The sequence below is a fragment of the Tyto alba genome, unplaced genomic scaffold (genome assembly GCF_018691265.1).
Source record: "Tyto alba isolate M040663 unplaced genomic scaffold, T.alba_DEE_v4.0 Super-Scaffold_14, whole genome shotgun sequence".
Classification (NCBI taxonomy): domain Eukaryota; kingdom Metazoa; phylum Chordata; class Aves; order Strigiformes; family Tytonidae; genus Tyto; species Tyto alba.
Window position 1 is genome coordinate 39,447,486 of NW_024881276.1, and position 17,876 is coordinate 39,465,361.

Sequence of the window (17,876 nt, forward strand, 5' to 3'; positions counted from 1 at the left end):
AGTTCTCATCAAAACAGCTCACAAAGATGCAAATCTGTCTTTGACAGCAGTATGATTTTTAAGAAAGGTTTTAACGTGATGGCAGTGAAAAAAAAAAAATTCTTCACAATTTTAAACACAGCTGCTACTTTTGTTTTCTGGGAATCATGATTTAAAATAATAAAATCTCATCAATATAAAATATTTGCCAAAGGTTCTAATTTCATACACAAAATGGTATTGGCACAATGCAAATTTATCTCCAAATTGAGCTCAGAAGCAAGTCTCAGTACTTCAGAAAAACATGTTTTAAAATGTAGTATTGGGGGAAAAAGGATCAGAACAACCAATGCATGAGGATTACTAGTCTGCATTTTACTTGTCTGACTTTATTCTTTTGCCTATAGGCTTATGTCCTCTGTCATAATCTAGGAAATGTAAACACTTATAAAAATAGGAATGAACTTCACTTCATCTAGTTCTACCAGGATGTCTTGGGGAGATGGAGGAGGAGAGATGGGGTGGAGGGAAGAAAGATGGAGAGTTTAAAACAGAAACTAGAAAAAAATGCACTAGACATCTATTAGTTGAAAATAGCATATAAAAACTCCCTTGGACCAGAGGAAGCTCACCAACCAGAAAAAAAGAGGAGACAGCCAACGGTCCCAATTCGTTTGATAACTTCCACCCATGAGCTCCCTCTGAACTCTGCTTGAGGCTCCATCCTTCACAGCCCACAGGACATACAGGCTTGAGACCTATGAAACAGCTTGTCGCCTAACAACATGGGAAGGGGAGCATGCAGCAGAGATGGAAAACAGACTGAGGTAGCAAAACCTCTGTTTCCTTCTTCATATAATTAGGATGCCTGCCTTTATTAGTATTTACTCTTGATGTTAATAGTCTGAATTGTCTTCCACAGGCTTCTGAATAGCAACAGCAAAACTAACAAGAGCTTTGTTAGCAATTCACTATGTTGGATTCAGGAAAATGACTTACGTGTCTATCTCCAGCGCATGCTTGGAAAGCAGAATTTTAATTCACCTTTTCCCCACCTCGGAAACTAATGACCAATGAGTCTAAATCTGCAAGGCATAGCTCCCACCTTGTTCTAAGAACCAACTTATTCCATTTTGGTTCAAGGTTTCAGATAATCTTTTATCCATCAAAGTCGCCATTCCACAGAAAGACTGTCATCACATTCTTTGATTTATGAATTTTCTGAGCTTCATGGCAATTTCTGCTACAACTACAAAAAGCATAATTTGCTTGATCATCCATGCCAGCATGGCTATCCTAACATCCTAAATTACTCTTCAGTTTACAAATAATCTGCATAGTCACAGCACCACAACCAATCAAGAACTCTGTTGACTAAAGGCAACCTAAGTTCCTCTGTTCTGCGTAGTTTTCAGGAAGACACAAACATGTAAGAACAGCTTTCTTGGGTCAGACAGTGCTCATGTAGCCTATTATTTTTGTCCTGACCTTGGCAGGGGTAGATAATTGCACTGAATAGGAATCTTTTATTTACATGCTCTGTTTTCACAGTAGTTGTATGTAAGTCTCATATGTACCAGCACTGAGAAAAAGCTTGTTGTATCACTATCATTGTTATCTGCTAACAGTAACTCTAACCTGTAGCGTTTTGAGTACGGAATTAGCAATAGTGCTCAAATATGTTGACACACATCCTCAACAAAAGTCCTCTTAGTCTGCTTCCAAAACATAATGAATCTTAGTACTTCAGATCTAGTGTGAAAGATAAATGGTATGGGCTTCCAAACTTGTCCATGGAACAACCAAAATCCTAAAACACTAATCTTACAACTGTAGACTATATAACCCTCAGATCTTTAAAAATTACTCTTACATATTCCCAAATACATACAAAGTTGTATTTTAGATAATACACATAAAATTTTTATTTAAGAACAGACTTAGACATAACTACAAAACAAAGTTCTGCTATACAAACTGTCAGTCAGGAAACATATTTAAGTTATGGCATTTCCACTCAAGCTTTGATATTTTCGTTTTCTGTTGGGTTTTGTGTTTTAAATCTGTACATTGTTTTATTCCTCAATGTATAAATTAACCTTATCTACAGCATGAACATCCAGTAACTCTGATAAGACACATCCCTTACTTTATTCATTTATTTCATGAGCACAGGCAAGACTGAATCAAAACTTCACCAAGCAGCACTAAAAAAAGTAACTCTTCTTTTTGTCTCCCCTACCTCCCCTGCTAGGGTAGATATCCGCCTGAAGAAACCTAGTCTTTGAACAAAATGATACATGAAGAACACAAAAAAGACAGACCGTTTGTGGTATCTTAAAACTAACCACATACTTGAAAAAAAAAAGCCATCCATAACTTCTATGATACTTTGCCAAATAGAACTGTAACCAACATAAACAGCACATGTTTACCATGCACAGGCTTTCATTAGATCTTGCTGCTAAGTACTATATAGAGCATGGGAGTGCAGCAAATCAGTTCTTTCTAGTAGGAACCCCTATACCAGCACACTCTGAAACCTATCATCCAACCTCAGAAGTCTACAAATGGAGGGGAGACTCTCCTGCCAAATAATTTACTGTGGCACCATCACTGCTGCTGACAAAGTTCATAAAGAAGCTCCAGAACCTATGGTAGTAGTAAAACCAAATAAAAAGATAAAATAAATAAGTAAGACCTGCTTTTGACTTGGCATAAATACATATTCTACCGAGTACCCAGGTGACCAACTAAATCTTAGCTATCTTCACTATAGGAGTGTTTATTTCAGATTGCATATAACAGATTTGGTCTCAAGCAATAGACACAGAGGCAACACCTTTAAAGCCAAAGTAGTCTTAATGTATGTGCACTTTGTACAAACAATTTTAAATACATTACTATTTCTAGAAGAAATGTAGTCTTGAGTTACTGTGTATCATCAAAGGATTGATAACTAAGTACAATTTCTTATCACATGTTTATCAAACATTAAATGGAATCTGCAGCATGCATCATGTGTCTACTGGCCCACTGCAAAAAAGATGTGGGGCAAAAAAAATAGTCGTTAATAAACATTTGAATGAAGTGGCAAAACGTATCATGGCTTTAGTAGCAACGTTGCACCAACAAGTGCAAGGGGTTGCCGTCCTTCCAGACAAAGAGAGAAAAGATCATAATAAAAATAACAATAAATACTGTAAGAAACACTGAAAGGTAGTCGAAAAAAGTTGAGGGTATTTTTTCCCCTGATCTGATGAGGTATAAATGGTAAAACAGCATGCAAATGAATAAAGTCATTAAAATAATTTTAGCACAACTTTTAACAACAAAATTCTTAGTTTTGTTAGTAGGCAATGTGAAAATATAGTAAACAAGGTAGCTGTTGGAAGAATAGTAAATAAAACAGCATTATCCAGTACTTACAACTGCTGATCATAGTCACATACATCATGACAGCAAATAAACAGAATTGTTCTGAAGTTCACCCGATGCTAAAATGATATGGCCTGGTAGGACAATATACTGCCAACAATATATTTAGTTCCTCTCTTCAATGAAGAAAAAAAAAATGATAAATTTGGTTAAAAAGGGTGTATTTTTTCTCTGAGGCCATGAGTGCCTCAAATAGTGGAAATATACAAAATGTTTTATTCATTGTCATGAAACTGAAAAAGGGAGTAACCTGTTGTTTGCCTGATTCTTTTAACACAACAGTAATTGCACATAAGGCATAACTTAAAACACAGAACATTCATAGCAATTAAGTGGTTTGAATTCTGACAGTATTGCATAACTTGCAGCGAATAATATAAAAAATAACTCAGGGAGACCCTATGTTGCCTAAAATTAATGGAAAGTGAGAAAGAACTTTGCAGCTAATTGACCAGCTCATATTCTGCATAACACAGGAAAATGAAATGCAGGACAATCATCACTGATCTTTAGGTTCTGCAGCAACCTTTTCTTCATCTGCCAAAGGAATTTCAGAACAACAGGAGATATTTCATTTTACCAACAATAATTAATGAGGCTGATGACGAAACCATCCTCTCGAAAGGCTGGTTAACTTCGTTTCTTGTAATTCAAAGGAACTTGAATTTTTTTTAACTGTAAGACACCTACAGTGACTGTTTGCCATTTTTATTCCTTCTAAATAATTTTAAAACTGACACAAAGCATTTTTAGAAGTAGAACGGTCATCTAGTATGTACTGAAGATTATGTTATAACGATGACAAACGTACACATGAAAGAATCACGCCAAATTCTCTGGTCGTAAATATACCTCTTCTCTAAAAACTCATTATGAGATGGCAGGAGGTGAGGGGAAAGAAAATGAAATAGTGTAATCCAGTGGGAAACATCAGATTTCATATTTTGATTTCATCAAATAAAACCACCTTAAAGTAATTCCGCCATCTGCTCTGAAACTTGACATGGACCATGTGTGGATTGCTTGCATAAAGGTAAGTTCTGTTTATAAAGAACATGAACATAGAGACTCAACACATTGCCTTCACGTGTCAGGACAGTCCAGTCTGAAGACAGTCTAAAATTATGGCTTGTTTCTACCCAGTAGCACCTTTTGTTCTCATTTGGAATCTCCTGAAGTTTTTTTTTTTTTTTTTTTTTCTGTTTGCACCATGCTATGAGTTCACACTGAAATTCTTCAAATGTGTCACTATTTTATTTTTAAAACATGTTATAGGACAGTCATGGAGGGCTCTCAGGACAACCACGGAAGGCTCACAGAAGACCATTTTTTCTAACCCTGAACTGGGAATATAATGGTAATAATAATATGATTAAACCTGAGTACTGTAGGAGCCATAATATTTAAGCATTTCCACTTGTTGCACTGCTGGATTTCTGTGCAGCCTTATTTCCCTATCTCCTTTAGTGTTTGGTTGATTCCTATTAGAAGATTAGAAGAATACAGATTACTCAATTAGAAGTGTATAGAACAGAAATCTTTATATAAAATATGAAGATAAAACATCTCTATTTTGTTATAGAGGTTTCATTGGACAAAGAAATTCCTTATCTTTCACCCTCCTCTCACCCTTTTTATAGGTGAAAGTAAAGATAACTGGGTAAGCCTTCTTTGAAATATAGGAGGTTTGTAAAGCATCTGCTGTTCTCATTAGGTCTAACACAACATGCAACAACATCATTTTCATCTAATGAAAAAACAAGGTTCACTTCTTAAACTTTCAGGGATGCAATGCTACTATGCGTAGAGCATGTGCACAGAAACACACACACACTAGTATCTAGAAATATGACAGTAATTGTTGTAATGGCAGAGGAAAGTAATATACACAAACTTGTAAAAGTAGCTAAAATAATTGGTCTTGCTTTCCTCAAGCAGAGATAACTAGATTATAAAAAGTAGCACATTTGCATGCAACTTCGACCTAATTGCAAAGAGATTTCTCCTAAATAATATTTCATTTTTGGTAAAATATGCTTCAGAGGCAGTTTACAGTAATCCAGGCTTACTATGCAGATGCAACAAGCATTGAAATAGTCAGGTTCAAGGTAAACTCACCACTGATAAATAGCAGGTTCTAGGATGCATTAGCAACAGCACTACTCTTACAACCTTCAACGCCTCAAGCAACTTCAGCAATGCCATTGCTTTTGGTAAGCAATAGTACAGCTTCACTAAATTTTTTTGTATGTACATAGGAGCTTAATGAGATTCTTGTAAAATCGAGATTTGTCTTTGTTATATATACATATAAGGATCCAAATTAGGTCACTTATCAGCAAGACATTAACAGCTCAAGTAACAACATCTGCAAATTTGTTCACTGATTTCAGCTTGGCTTAAAACATTGATGCTGTACAATGGCAGTCAAGACAACAAGCTTGTTAATGTAGCTTAACACCATACAGACTGAACATGCAATGAAAACACAACACAAAGAAATATGACTTTTCATTCTGAGAAGGATATTACTGGTTTGGAGCCATTGAGCAGAGCGAGCTGTTAACTCATCTTTCATGTCAATCCTGTGCTATGTAACATTTTTTGTTTGTTTGTTTTTATAGTCACAGCATAGCAAGTCTGTAACTGAAATGCTCCTGGGATCTGATGTAGAAAGTATTTGGGGTATTATCCATTGTAAATTGAAAACAAATGTGCGCAAGCTTTTATATACATCAGCTTACTTAATGTAAGATATACTGTTATTGAGGTTAGAGGTGACATACATGTGTACATATTTTACAAATACTTTTGTAAAAGCATTGCTTTGGAGAAGCAAATCCATATATCAATGAAAAATAGAAATGTGATAAAAGTTACCCTAGAACCTTCATGGCGAAAGAGAAATAAGTTCCTCTCAGAGAAACATTGGTTGGAAATAAAGATTCACAAAGCCACTGACCAGCAAACATAACTAACTTCCATTTGCATTTGATTTTGCTTAACATCTTCAAAAATTTTAGAGTGGAGAAAGACAGATGAATATATTGCTGTAGCTATTGTTGCCACTCTTGACATGGATAGGATTCTACATAATGCTACATAACAGACACCCACAGGACACAGAGATACAATTTTCCTCAAAAGAGCAACTAGAGGAAAACAAAACAAAACAAAAAATAAACACTGAATCAAGCTATCACATAGCAATAACTGAATTTAGTCTTGATCAGGTGCATCCATTCACCAGACAACCCTGAGAGATTTAACCATATGAAGGAGCTGCAGCCACCTTCCAGTCTGCTAATGGGTAAATTTCCACTTTCTCAACACTGCTTCTATCTCTCTACTGTGAAAAATGACTTTTGTTTCCCAACTGTTTTTATGATAGCCAAAACAGTCTCCAGCCTTTACTGTGAGAATCAAGCATGGTTCCATTTTGTGCTCCCACCTGTAAAAGCTGACATTTATAGAGAGAATTACCCAGTTTCGTTTTGACAGGGACATGCCCTTTTTCACATTCTTTAGGACCTTTCACCACTGGAGAATGTGTCACCGGTAGGCAGTAATCCAAAACCAGTTACATTCCTCAAAAGGAAAACATGGAGCTAATTTAAGTATGTCTCCAGTGATCAAAAGGCTGAGTTCAGGAAGTCAAGACGAGGGAGGCAAATGGACTTGTAGCAGCCTAAGTCTCAAGGATGACTACAGCCTGTTATCTGATTATCCCTTTGCATGCCCTTTCTGGGCTACTCTACAGAAACTTCATCCTACTGTAAATTAATTTGGAACACATACAGCGAGTCTCCATTTTAGAAATTTTGTGGGAATAATGTTTCAAATACAGATGAAACCTGTCAACTACAAAAAACAAACAAACAAACAAACAAAAACCCCCTAAACAGGAACTATATCTCTTAATTGACTTGTAATTTATCTTTCTGCTGAATTCTTATTTATGCAAATTTATATCCTTCCCATTTATGAAGATCTTACAGATCTAAATTACACAGAACATGTCATGTAATATTAAATTATAAAGCTACTCTGTACAGGACTCTGTAGCTTAGGATAGTTTTACTAGTCTCTAAGGTGTCTGAGAGATTTTAATTCTTGGAGTATCAAGTGGCTAGCTATTTGATCAGGTAAAGTTACAGACCCTACAATATAATCAAACAAAATATAGTCAGTGGGGGTTCAAGTACTCATTTTGTACGTTTAAGAAAGATACTACTCTTCACCAGCCAGAAGGATCATCTTGTTTTTAAGGCTTTTTCTGGGATGGGGCATGGTTTCAAGGAAATAACCACAAAAACTGCAGGAGATACAAATGCAAAATATATATATATATATATATATATATATATATAAATTAACATTATGGAAAAGATATAACAAATCCACAATGCTCTAAGTAAACACATGGGATCTTCAACCATTTTGGAAGGGCCACAAGAAGCAGAGATTGAATAAGTGACTTAATTCAGTTTGCTCGTAACAAATGGCATTTAGCTCATGTTCAATGGTATTAACTGAGGACTAACACTATCATGATTGAGATACCTATCAGTGGAAGAAAATGCAGCATCCTTTGGATTAAATGACATGCACACCTCAGTCAAGTCACCAAAGAAAGGTTGATGAATAGAAAGAGACAAAGGAGAGGGAAAACTCTGCAAATTTATTATTTTAGTCTCTCCCCCATTGTGGCAATCACACCTAAAGCTATATTTAAAGTTCTTAAAATATACAGGTATTTAAGAAGATAAAACAGCTTTTAATATAGCGCACTTCTGAAATTGTTTTAGACTTGAAGTCCCACTACATTTCCTTCTTTGCAACTGTGGAATCTGTGCACAGTGTACTTAAGGAAGATGCCCACCTTATTACATTGGCAACAAATTCTCTTTGTGGACTATCTCAAAGATGAACATTGGAATGGCTTAAAATAAAATTGATCTGCATGAAGTAATAACAGATATAAACATTTATTTTAGTATTAACCTGAATCAGAAGTCAAATCTACATATCCATTGAACAGTGAAGGAACATCACCTAACTGACACTGTTACTGTAAGAGGTGATGGAGGAAAACGTTGTGATAAATTCCCTATCACATTATGAAACACACTGCTGCAGACAGGAGCTGCTTCTTCCAGCAAGAGCTAGCAGTTACAGTGCAAAACATACTTCTGTTTCTTACATTTCATGGAAGCTTTTTGGTTAAAATTGCAGCATCAAAGCATATAACCAAATGAGTACTCTAAATGATCTTCTGTACTTTGTCAATGGAAACCAAATAAAGGCAATTTTACTCTGTAAACATAGAAAAAGTAACCTATAGCATAAGGATTTCTAAAACAGCAATTGTATATGACTACACACATATAAATGTTAATCCTGTGGTGCTCCAAACAGGTACCTCTGAGCTAATCAAAACAGTTTGCTGATTTGCAGCAATCCATTGTGAATGTAGCTACAGTTCATAATGACGATAGCGTTACAGCTACATTGCACAGATTTTTAATTTAATGCAAATTTATTCCACCAGCCTTCAACTCTTTCCTTGTTCCTCATTCCTGTGCTATTTAGAGTGTTCTGGTGCTTTTGCACTGTCACATCACTACCTTTTCTATTAAAATCATAACCTTTTCTGTTAAAATTCTTTGTCTATACTCTCCTGGTATACAATTAAAACTGCATACCATAACACCTACAAATCTTATTTCCAAATACAGACTGTGATTTTTATTTTTCTTTTTCCCCTTATAGCATTGTTGGTGTTTATCTTCTGACATTAGCCCTCATTATGAAGATAATTTTGAGATGGATTAACAATTTAATACTATACTGTTGTTAGGTGGTGTACATTTTAATCCCTTTAATAAGATATTAATCTTTTTTTTGTCTCAAGTGTTGGCAGAGGCTCTTAAAAAACTTTGTGGTAATATTTTTATTTCAGACCCTGTCAGTTAGATTCTCTAAACACATGAAATTGACGTTAGGCAGGGGTGACAAACACATTTAGCTATTATATATCAATTGAACTGATGCATGCCATAGTCTAGCAACAACTGAAGTCTACCTCATGTTTCTGGGTTCTGATGAAAAATTGTGGAAAACACAGAAACACCACATGCATTTCAAACATTACTTCAAGATACATCAAAAATCAAAATAATGTGAAAAAACATTAAAACTAAGAATCAACAAGCAGTGCTATAAAGTAAACAACAGCAATTAGATAAAATTAAAAATCTCTTACACATTAATGCCCACTAAAAATTACACCTACAAGATACTGGATATAACGTTTGGGAGTAACCAATCAACAGATGACTTAAACAGGTTTTACATTTACTGGATAAGCATACATCCAGCCAGTCAGACACATTACTTTTATCACGAAAGGCAGTAACAAGGAAACAGCACGGTCATAGATCTTAATCATGCGTATTTACTGTATTATAGGTGATGCTCAAGATCTTTCTGGTGTAAGAATTATGGAAGTCCTTGGAATTGCCTGTGAATGTGAACCAGACTAGGCAAAGGGCTCAAGTAAATGCACAAATTTATAGTCTATTTCCTTTGCCTTCTGTAAAAGTTATGAAAATCTAGCCCTTCTAAAGTTATAAAACAGTGGCATTTAACTTATCTAAAAGCTAGGAGCTTCGTCAGAGCTAGTTACCATCATGAATTGCTTAGTCAGAGAGTTCAGTCTTTTTAGAAAGCAACTCACGCTGTTCTGTGCTAGCTCTTCAACATGACACCAGATGAATTGCTACAGATTACAGAGGCAACCTATAAAAGCAACTTAAAATAGATACCTAAATTTTGAATTGCAAGGTTTCCTCTCACACTTTAGCACCCCAAAATTGTTATTTTTTGACCTATACTTGGCCCTCTATATGAATGCTTAAAATGCTTACATGTATACTCTCTTCCTCTAAAATGAGTACAGTTTAAAGGGTTTACAGGAAGAGATAAGCATTACAAAGTGATGTGAACATACTTGACTGCTCCTTCTGTTGGTCAAATACTTAGAACTAGAGATATAATTTGTGGGCCACTTCTCAGAGAAAAAAATAAATGAATTTGTGTTTCTAAATCAGCCATTTTTTTTTCTAGTGTTTATTTGTGCAACAATTCCAAACATAGCCTATTAGATCAAATCCTGGCTATCCTGTCTCCTATTACACATCATATTATGTATAGTTATCTGGAGAGGAAAACACATCTATAAACTAAGTATACAAAATATAACAAACATTAAGTAATCATAATTGCATGGAAGCACAAAAATAGTGAGAACACACAAAGATGTCTGAATTTCTACAGTGATATGATACCTCTGATGACTCTTTTTCTAGTTTCCTATCTCTATAGGAATAATAATTAATCATATAATTCCTTCACTCCTTTTAAGTCAATGCCTCGGAGCCAGCTCACACTTATTTTTTTTATCTTCAAATAACATCAAAGCAAGCGGCTGTTACCAAAGACTGAAAAAAAAAAAATGTACTTACTTGCCACCTCCAGCGATGCATTATGACTTACAGCTTCCCCAAGGTAATTCCTTGCCACACAGACATAGACCCCTTCATCTGGCCTACTCTTGCGCCCATGGACTATGCGTAAGAAAAATAAAGATCCGCTGGGCAGCAGCATGCGGTGGGAGCGTGGATCATCCTTGTCCGTTTCCACTCTTTCCCCTCCTTTGTACCACTCAATGGTGGGGGTCGGCCTGCCTTCTGCTTTACAGTTTAAAGTTGCTGGTTCTCCTTTGGAAACAATTAGATCAGAAGGGTGTTCAACAATTCTAGGTGGGAAATCCTCTTGACGAAGACGGGAGCCTGCAAGATAAAAATGCAAAGTTTTCTTAGGAGATTGTTGCCAGGTACAGTCATTGTGTTTTGCAATACAACTACTTAACCATTACCCCACTGTACGGGATTTAATAAGAACAGCTATGAACATCATCTTAAAGAGTGAAGAAAAAACCTTAATGCACTTCATTGTGTACAAGGGTCTCCCAAGTGAATATATTTAAAAGCATTTTTTCAAGAGGTGACTTATATTAGTGAACTGCCACGTTCCTAAATCGTATCCATTTTTATATTTATCTGCTCATGTATATAAATTTATATATATGTGCATCTCTACCAGCAAAACTGGTACAGCTCTAATTAATAACAAAGTCATAGCGAATCTCATTCAACCTTTCGGAAAGCCCATTAATTCATGCAATGTCTGCAGAGTAAGCCTAACATCTCGCGCACCCACAAAGTTGCTTTCTTTGACTTGTACTATCGGCTCTTTTTATTCACTTGTTAAGCTGTACCACAGAGGTACAAATGCATGGAGTGCCTGAGTGCTTCTTATACCTCTTATGTCAGGAAAAACAAGAGCAACATTTTACATTATAAAATTTTTACTGTCTCCCATCTAGAACTCTGATACAACATGAGACAACAGTATTGGGGATAAAAGAAAAGTTACAAGCAAATAAGATACTCTTCCAGAAAAGCATTCCATTTCAAACTAATTCAAACTGCAAGCTGATAATTGGGATGAAAAAAAAAAATTATAATAGTCTGGATAGATATATAGCACAGAAGAATACAACAACCAACTGGGTGCCCAAGAATTCCAATTTAGGAATAAGCACCTACCAAAATTGTCAGGGTTTTAAGTTGTTGACTCTATTTCAAATTACTATTTCCTTTATTTCTCTCTTCCTTGATCTACAACTTTGCCATGGATAAAATTAGTCTCTTGGGTCACTAATTCCAAATTATTAAAATTTTAGATGCCAAGGCTCTTTATTGACATTAATAACATGGGTTTTGAACGGCTGTGAAGCAACAGAAAGAAATACAGTATCCATTCACTGCAGTTCAATAGACCATAAATTGGTATGGAAAATAGGAAGGAGACAAGAAGAGGAAAGTCTCAGAGACAGCTCTGTTTTCAGTATATATTATTTGGGTGTGTGTGAGAGTGTATAATATATATATTTTATATATATACACACAATAAAAATATTCTAAAACATAGAATATTCATGTAACATTTATTTCACATTTCCTTCACCTCAGGATAATCAATGCAAATTAAATGTTACACTAATCATCTAGCATTAACCACCCATTTCCAAATCCCTGGTAGTATGGCTTGACTACAGTGAAATATATTTGCATTCTGTATGCAGTAAAAGAAGACAGTTTTACCTGAACATTACTGATCATTAAATACAAAATAATTCATACAGAAACAAACCTACTCTTTAATCCTTTGAGGAAAGATAAGTAGTATTGTATTTAGCAATATATTCCTAAATTTTAACAAATTTTTTATCATTTATCTAATTTTCCAATTTCTGTTTGGATATTCACAATATTGCAAGACTTTGTAGTACCTAAAGCAAATAAGTAATTATATTTTACATTTACTTTTGCCTGCAACAACTGCCTGAGACATGAAAACTAACTTATGGGCAGACAGAACAGAAGCCAGGAAGCTCCCAAACCCTTTTGCTGGCTACACACCACTGTGCAGCCCAGTCCTGCACATCACTCTAAAGCAAGATTTTGAGCTGCACCTCCTAGAGGTAGGGCACAGGCCAAATCCAGTGAGTGCAGAGCTAAAAGTACAACAAAAGAAAATTGTGCCAACCAGCACTGGTCTTTTGCAGTACCTAAAAAGGCCTCTAATACACTCCTGTTTGCCCTGAGAGCACATCTCAGTCATTGCAAACTGCATTTGTGTCTACTCATCCTGCTTTTGAGAAAAGCCCTTGATGCAATAATGCTGCCCTCACAACTGGGGTGACCAATTTTAGATCTCTTTCCAAGGTAAAAAGCCTAGACAGGGACAAACCCCTTATTTTGTTTATACTTTTATTAACTTATTAAGTACCTCACAAGGAAAGGCCCAGAAACAAAGAATTAGAGAGCTAAAATCAACTGTTCTAAGTCACTCTGGAAACATAAAAAGACAAGTTCAATGTAAAATGTTTAAAGTTAGATAAGAATTGTTTTAAAAAAGTTCGCACATATGCTAGCATATATCACATTTGTATTTTCATAGATAATGCTAGCCAACCAGTACACAATATAATACAAGCCTTCTACTGTTTCTGTCTGCCTGACCCAGACCACAAATAAATGAAATACCATTTTCAGATATATTGCATGCACGCTTTCCACACTGACATTCAAGTGCTTGTACACTAGCTTCAAGTACTGCACAGAATGAAAGTTTAAAGATTGACCTCTAAACTTTCTTAAAAGCTGAGACTCAAAACTCTTAGGGGGAAAAAAGTCCTCAGGAAACTCCAAGAATGCTCATACACATTTTAAATTTCTTTGCTTAGTAAGATTAGAGGAGTTAAAATGACAGAAATATCTATTAAAGTTTTGGGTTTTTTTTTTTGGTTGTTGTTGATTTTTTTTTTTTTTTTTTTTTTTTATCCTAGCATTCTATAAAGTAACATCTCTCTAGAAAATTTCATAAAACTGCTTAAAGCAGAAAGGGGCAAAAGTTTCACGAGTAGTTGACTGGCATATAGTGAGCATTAGCCAGAGATTTAGTGACAACTGCCTGAGGGGCATAATGGCCTTGACAACCAAGTTATAACCTTTCTACATGTCTACACATTTTTATTTTTTAAAATCTTTCTTTCCTTTTAGCGTAGTTATTTAAGCTGTGTTTACATTTTATTGAGAAGAAGCAGCTTCAATTATCAACATAAATCTTACAGTGGGCACCAATCCTGTAATTTTCCTGTCAAAAATCCTTCCCAAGGGGATATTTGGTAAAAAAAAAAATAGAAGCAGAACACCTATTACATGCTGGATCTGCCATTAAATCTACAATCAGAGCTGCTTTTTCTTTCCCCCAAAGATGACAGCACTGGGTTATAGGAACTAACCAACTTGTGCTCTCTGCTTTTATTATAATTCAAGTCTTTAATAAAATATCAACAGGATGCCACCAATTAAAGTATGCCATACTAATTATTTCATGCTGCTACTTAAAAGAACAATTATATGAAATCATGTTTCTAGTTTCTTGGACTGTGCCACAACTATTTTTACAAGAATTCAAATGCTGAAATAAACAGATGTGAAGGTTCAAAGAAAGCTAGCATTAGATGAATGCTAAACTCATAGAAGCAAGATCTGCCTTTATTTTCACCTTAAAACTTCCTGTTCCTAGCATATACAAACACAATGTATTGAAAAATAGCAGGGAATGTGTTTAAAAGGGAAAGCTGCTGATATCAGGGGTACAAACACTGTGGTTTTCTCCTTTAGGAAGGAAACAAAAACGTTATGTGCTACTGGAACAAAGTGCCTCATATTTGAACCATGCAGCCCAAGACAGTTGAAAATCAAGACCATATCTACAGTCTATCTAAACTTCAGCTTAGATGGATATGGAAAATCTCATTTCCTAAGATACATATATATCAGAATAGTAAATTATCCTCTGTTTTATAAAAATATTGCATGACAGACTGTGCCTTTAGCCAAGTGCCAAATAGCCACTATACTCTTGGACCCATTTCTTTTCCATTTCACAAGTATATCATTTAACACCATTTTTCAGAGCACAAGATCTCCACTCTTTTCTTTTACTGGAACACTTTACATTGTAACATAAATCTGAGTAACTGCCCTAATTGCTACAAGTTATAAGTAAACTGCTAACAAACAAAACAAGCTTAAAAGCAGTGTCAGGTGATTCTTGCAAAGTTACACTTCATCAGAACATAAAAGTGTTCCTAATTACCCGGTGTTTCCACTACATATAACTAAACGTTTCAGGAAGTGAGGGGAATTTTTTTTTATGTTTATGTTGACTGGAAAGATGTTCCATAACAATCTTGCTCTAGTCATTAGAAATCTTTCTCTAATCCTCAGGTTAAACATATCCCCGAGTAGAAAATACCTCATTATTCATGTGTCTGACCTGTCCTTTAATTTAGATCTCTCCACACACTTCTTGTGATTTTATCCCTTTGACATGCAGATTGCAACCTGTTCTTTACCATCCTCTTGGATTTTGTGTTCTTGTTGCTGTTAGAAGTCAACAACCTAATCTCATCTGGTTTTCCCCTCATAAGATTTGCTCACCTTTCCTTGTCTTAAATTCTAGTCTGAGTTCATCCTTTTTGCACATGAAAGACCCAAACCATACATACTTAAGAGGCAAACAGACTTCAAATACTGTTTCAAGCACACACTGCAACGCAATGCCACATCATGTTACAGTGGGAAAATAACTAAACAAAAAACAAAACAAAACAAAAAAGTATTTTTCTGAAAGTGGCTTTTCTGCCCTGAGACATGCAGCTAACCTAACCTACTGGGTTTACCTGTTCTCAGAGACAACAAGTAATTTTCAAGAAAAAAACAACAGAACAAGGAAGAGCACCAGAGATCTGGTCCTATTCACTTTCTTTCTCTCAACTTCTCAATTTTTTTTTTAATATTCTTACTCTCTGTATACTAACCTTGTTCAGCCTAAACAAAACATCTAATTTCCTGAGCTTTGTAGCCTGAAAGAATAGTGCATATTAAAAAGCAACTATTTTGAAATTTCTTTTACAGGTGTTGCAGTCTCCCCTCAATAACTAAAGACATGAAGTAATTAATGAAGCCAGTAATGCTGTGCCTATTTGGATTTTCCCAAAGTAGTTAACTGTGTAGGAACAGCAATTTATTTTTTTTTTAATTCTACTTTGGCATAAAGCACAAAAGCCAAAACTGAATTTAAGGGATATCTCTGAAACACTGATTTGAGAATAGCATCGTTCATTGTATCACTTTGGACTCAGAAAGCAGTTCTTTGCAGGGAGAGTTTTATTTACAACTGTTCATCTCTAACAACTGAGTATTGAACATATAGTCTAGGAAAAAAAAAGTTACACTTTTTACCTAATCCTGACATTACTTTGCACAGTCATAACTGTGAACATTTCCATAACTACTTTAAAAGGATGACACCTTTATGAACAAAAATGTCAGGCAACAGAGGTGTTATAGTCCTGCAAGTGAGCCAAGTATTTGTACACCAAGGAGAAAAATGAATAGTTGGAACGTAACAGCACTGCTACATCAGTTGATTAATGCCCACCCAGGACTACAGGTTTCTTGAAATGTATTTTAAAGTGTGTTTAATGGTTTCAAATACTGATCTGGGAATAGGTCCAGTTCTTTCCAATAACTTAGATACCATAAAATGTGACAAGCAAGGTTCTCACTTTGGATCAGTAGAACCTGCAATTCCCCTATGTGTTGCCAATGAAGAGTAACATCTCCATTTCTTTTTCTAAGCACACAATGGAAAACAGGTGAGCAAGATGTAACTAAAAACACTGAACACTAACTGATCATTCCTACCATGAAACCACCACGATGTTACCTGAAAAAGAAGTTGCTCTTTTTTTAGTTTACACCATTACGTCAAGGAATCCTTTTGTTCCTCTCCTTTAATTGCTATTAGAGTTTCTGTTCCTAATGCAAGATTAAATTATTAACAAATGTTCTTTCTCATTATTTCTGTTACTAATGAATATTTTTGGGTAAAGCAAGTTGTACTTCAAATACAAAGTCTGATTATAAAACATAAAAAGAAATTTTGTGGGCCACAGCTTTTAAACTTATGTTGTAGGCACCCACAAAACATTTTTCCCACTTAGAAAGATAACCTTAAGGTATTTTATATTGCTAAACCATCATAAATTACATTTCTGTCATGGCTACCATACTATCAGGATATGTCAGAAACCAATAATTTACTGTACACTTATGGATGGAAAAAACCCAACAGAATAACCACAGAGAGCCTGGAGTTTTAAGCCGCGTCCATTTCTCTGAAACAAGAGATTAAATGGGTGCTGTACTTAAAATGCCTCAAATCCAGACTAATCTTGTGCCTGCCTCTTCTACCAAAAGAAGATATAACCCAAACATTGGAAGCTAGAGACATTCAATTTACACAATACTCATGTCCTGGTCAACTGAACAGGAGTTAGCTGAAGTATTATAGCAATAAGCTAAATAAACAAGGGAGAAAAAAACATTTATACAACATGTTCATTTAAATGATTTGTTTCTGTTCCTTACTCTGCAGTAATTCTGAACATACACGATTAGGTCAGAAAAAGCCATAAATTTTTAGGCAGAAAAGACTTATGGAAAGATGTACAGCATCTTATAGTTATTTAAATACTCTGCCTGGTGGGAATGGAAAAATAACATTGGCAGGTACTGTATTGCACAAATACTAACACTGAGTCTTTGTTTTAATAACCAAAGACATATTTCCCAGGAGATGCTAAGAGAGACTAGCTTTCTGAAATAACCACTTTTAACACAGAAGCTGAAAGTGGCAATAGTAAGAGTCATGCTCTAGTTTCTTATTCCAAAATTAAATACAAGTCTTCAAAA

At 35.2% G+C, this 17,876-nt stretch overlaps 1 protein-coding gene across 7 annotated transcripts in view; it reads right to left on the reverse strand.

Annotated features, from left to right (window-relative positions):
• The window catches only part of ROBO1 (roundabout guidance receptor 1), a 740,888-nt gene that overhangs the window by 258,900 nt on the left and 464,112 nt on the right, over positions 1–17,876 (reverse strand). For all 7 annotated transcript variants that reach the window (XM_032989478.2, XM_032989487.2, XM_032989502.2 and 4 more), the window contains one exon: positions 10,944–11,270. In XM_032989478.2, the coding sequence (XP_032845369.1) occupies positions 10,944–11,270 (327 nt within the window). The remainder of the gene's footprint in view (positions 1–10,943; positions 11,271–17,876) is intronic.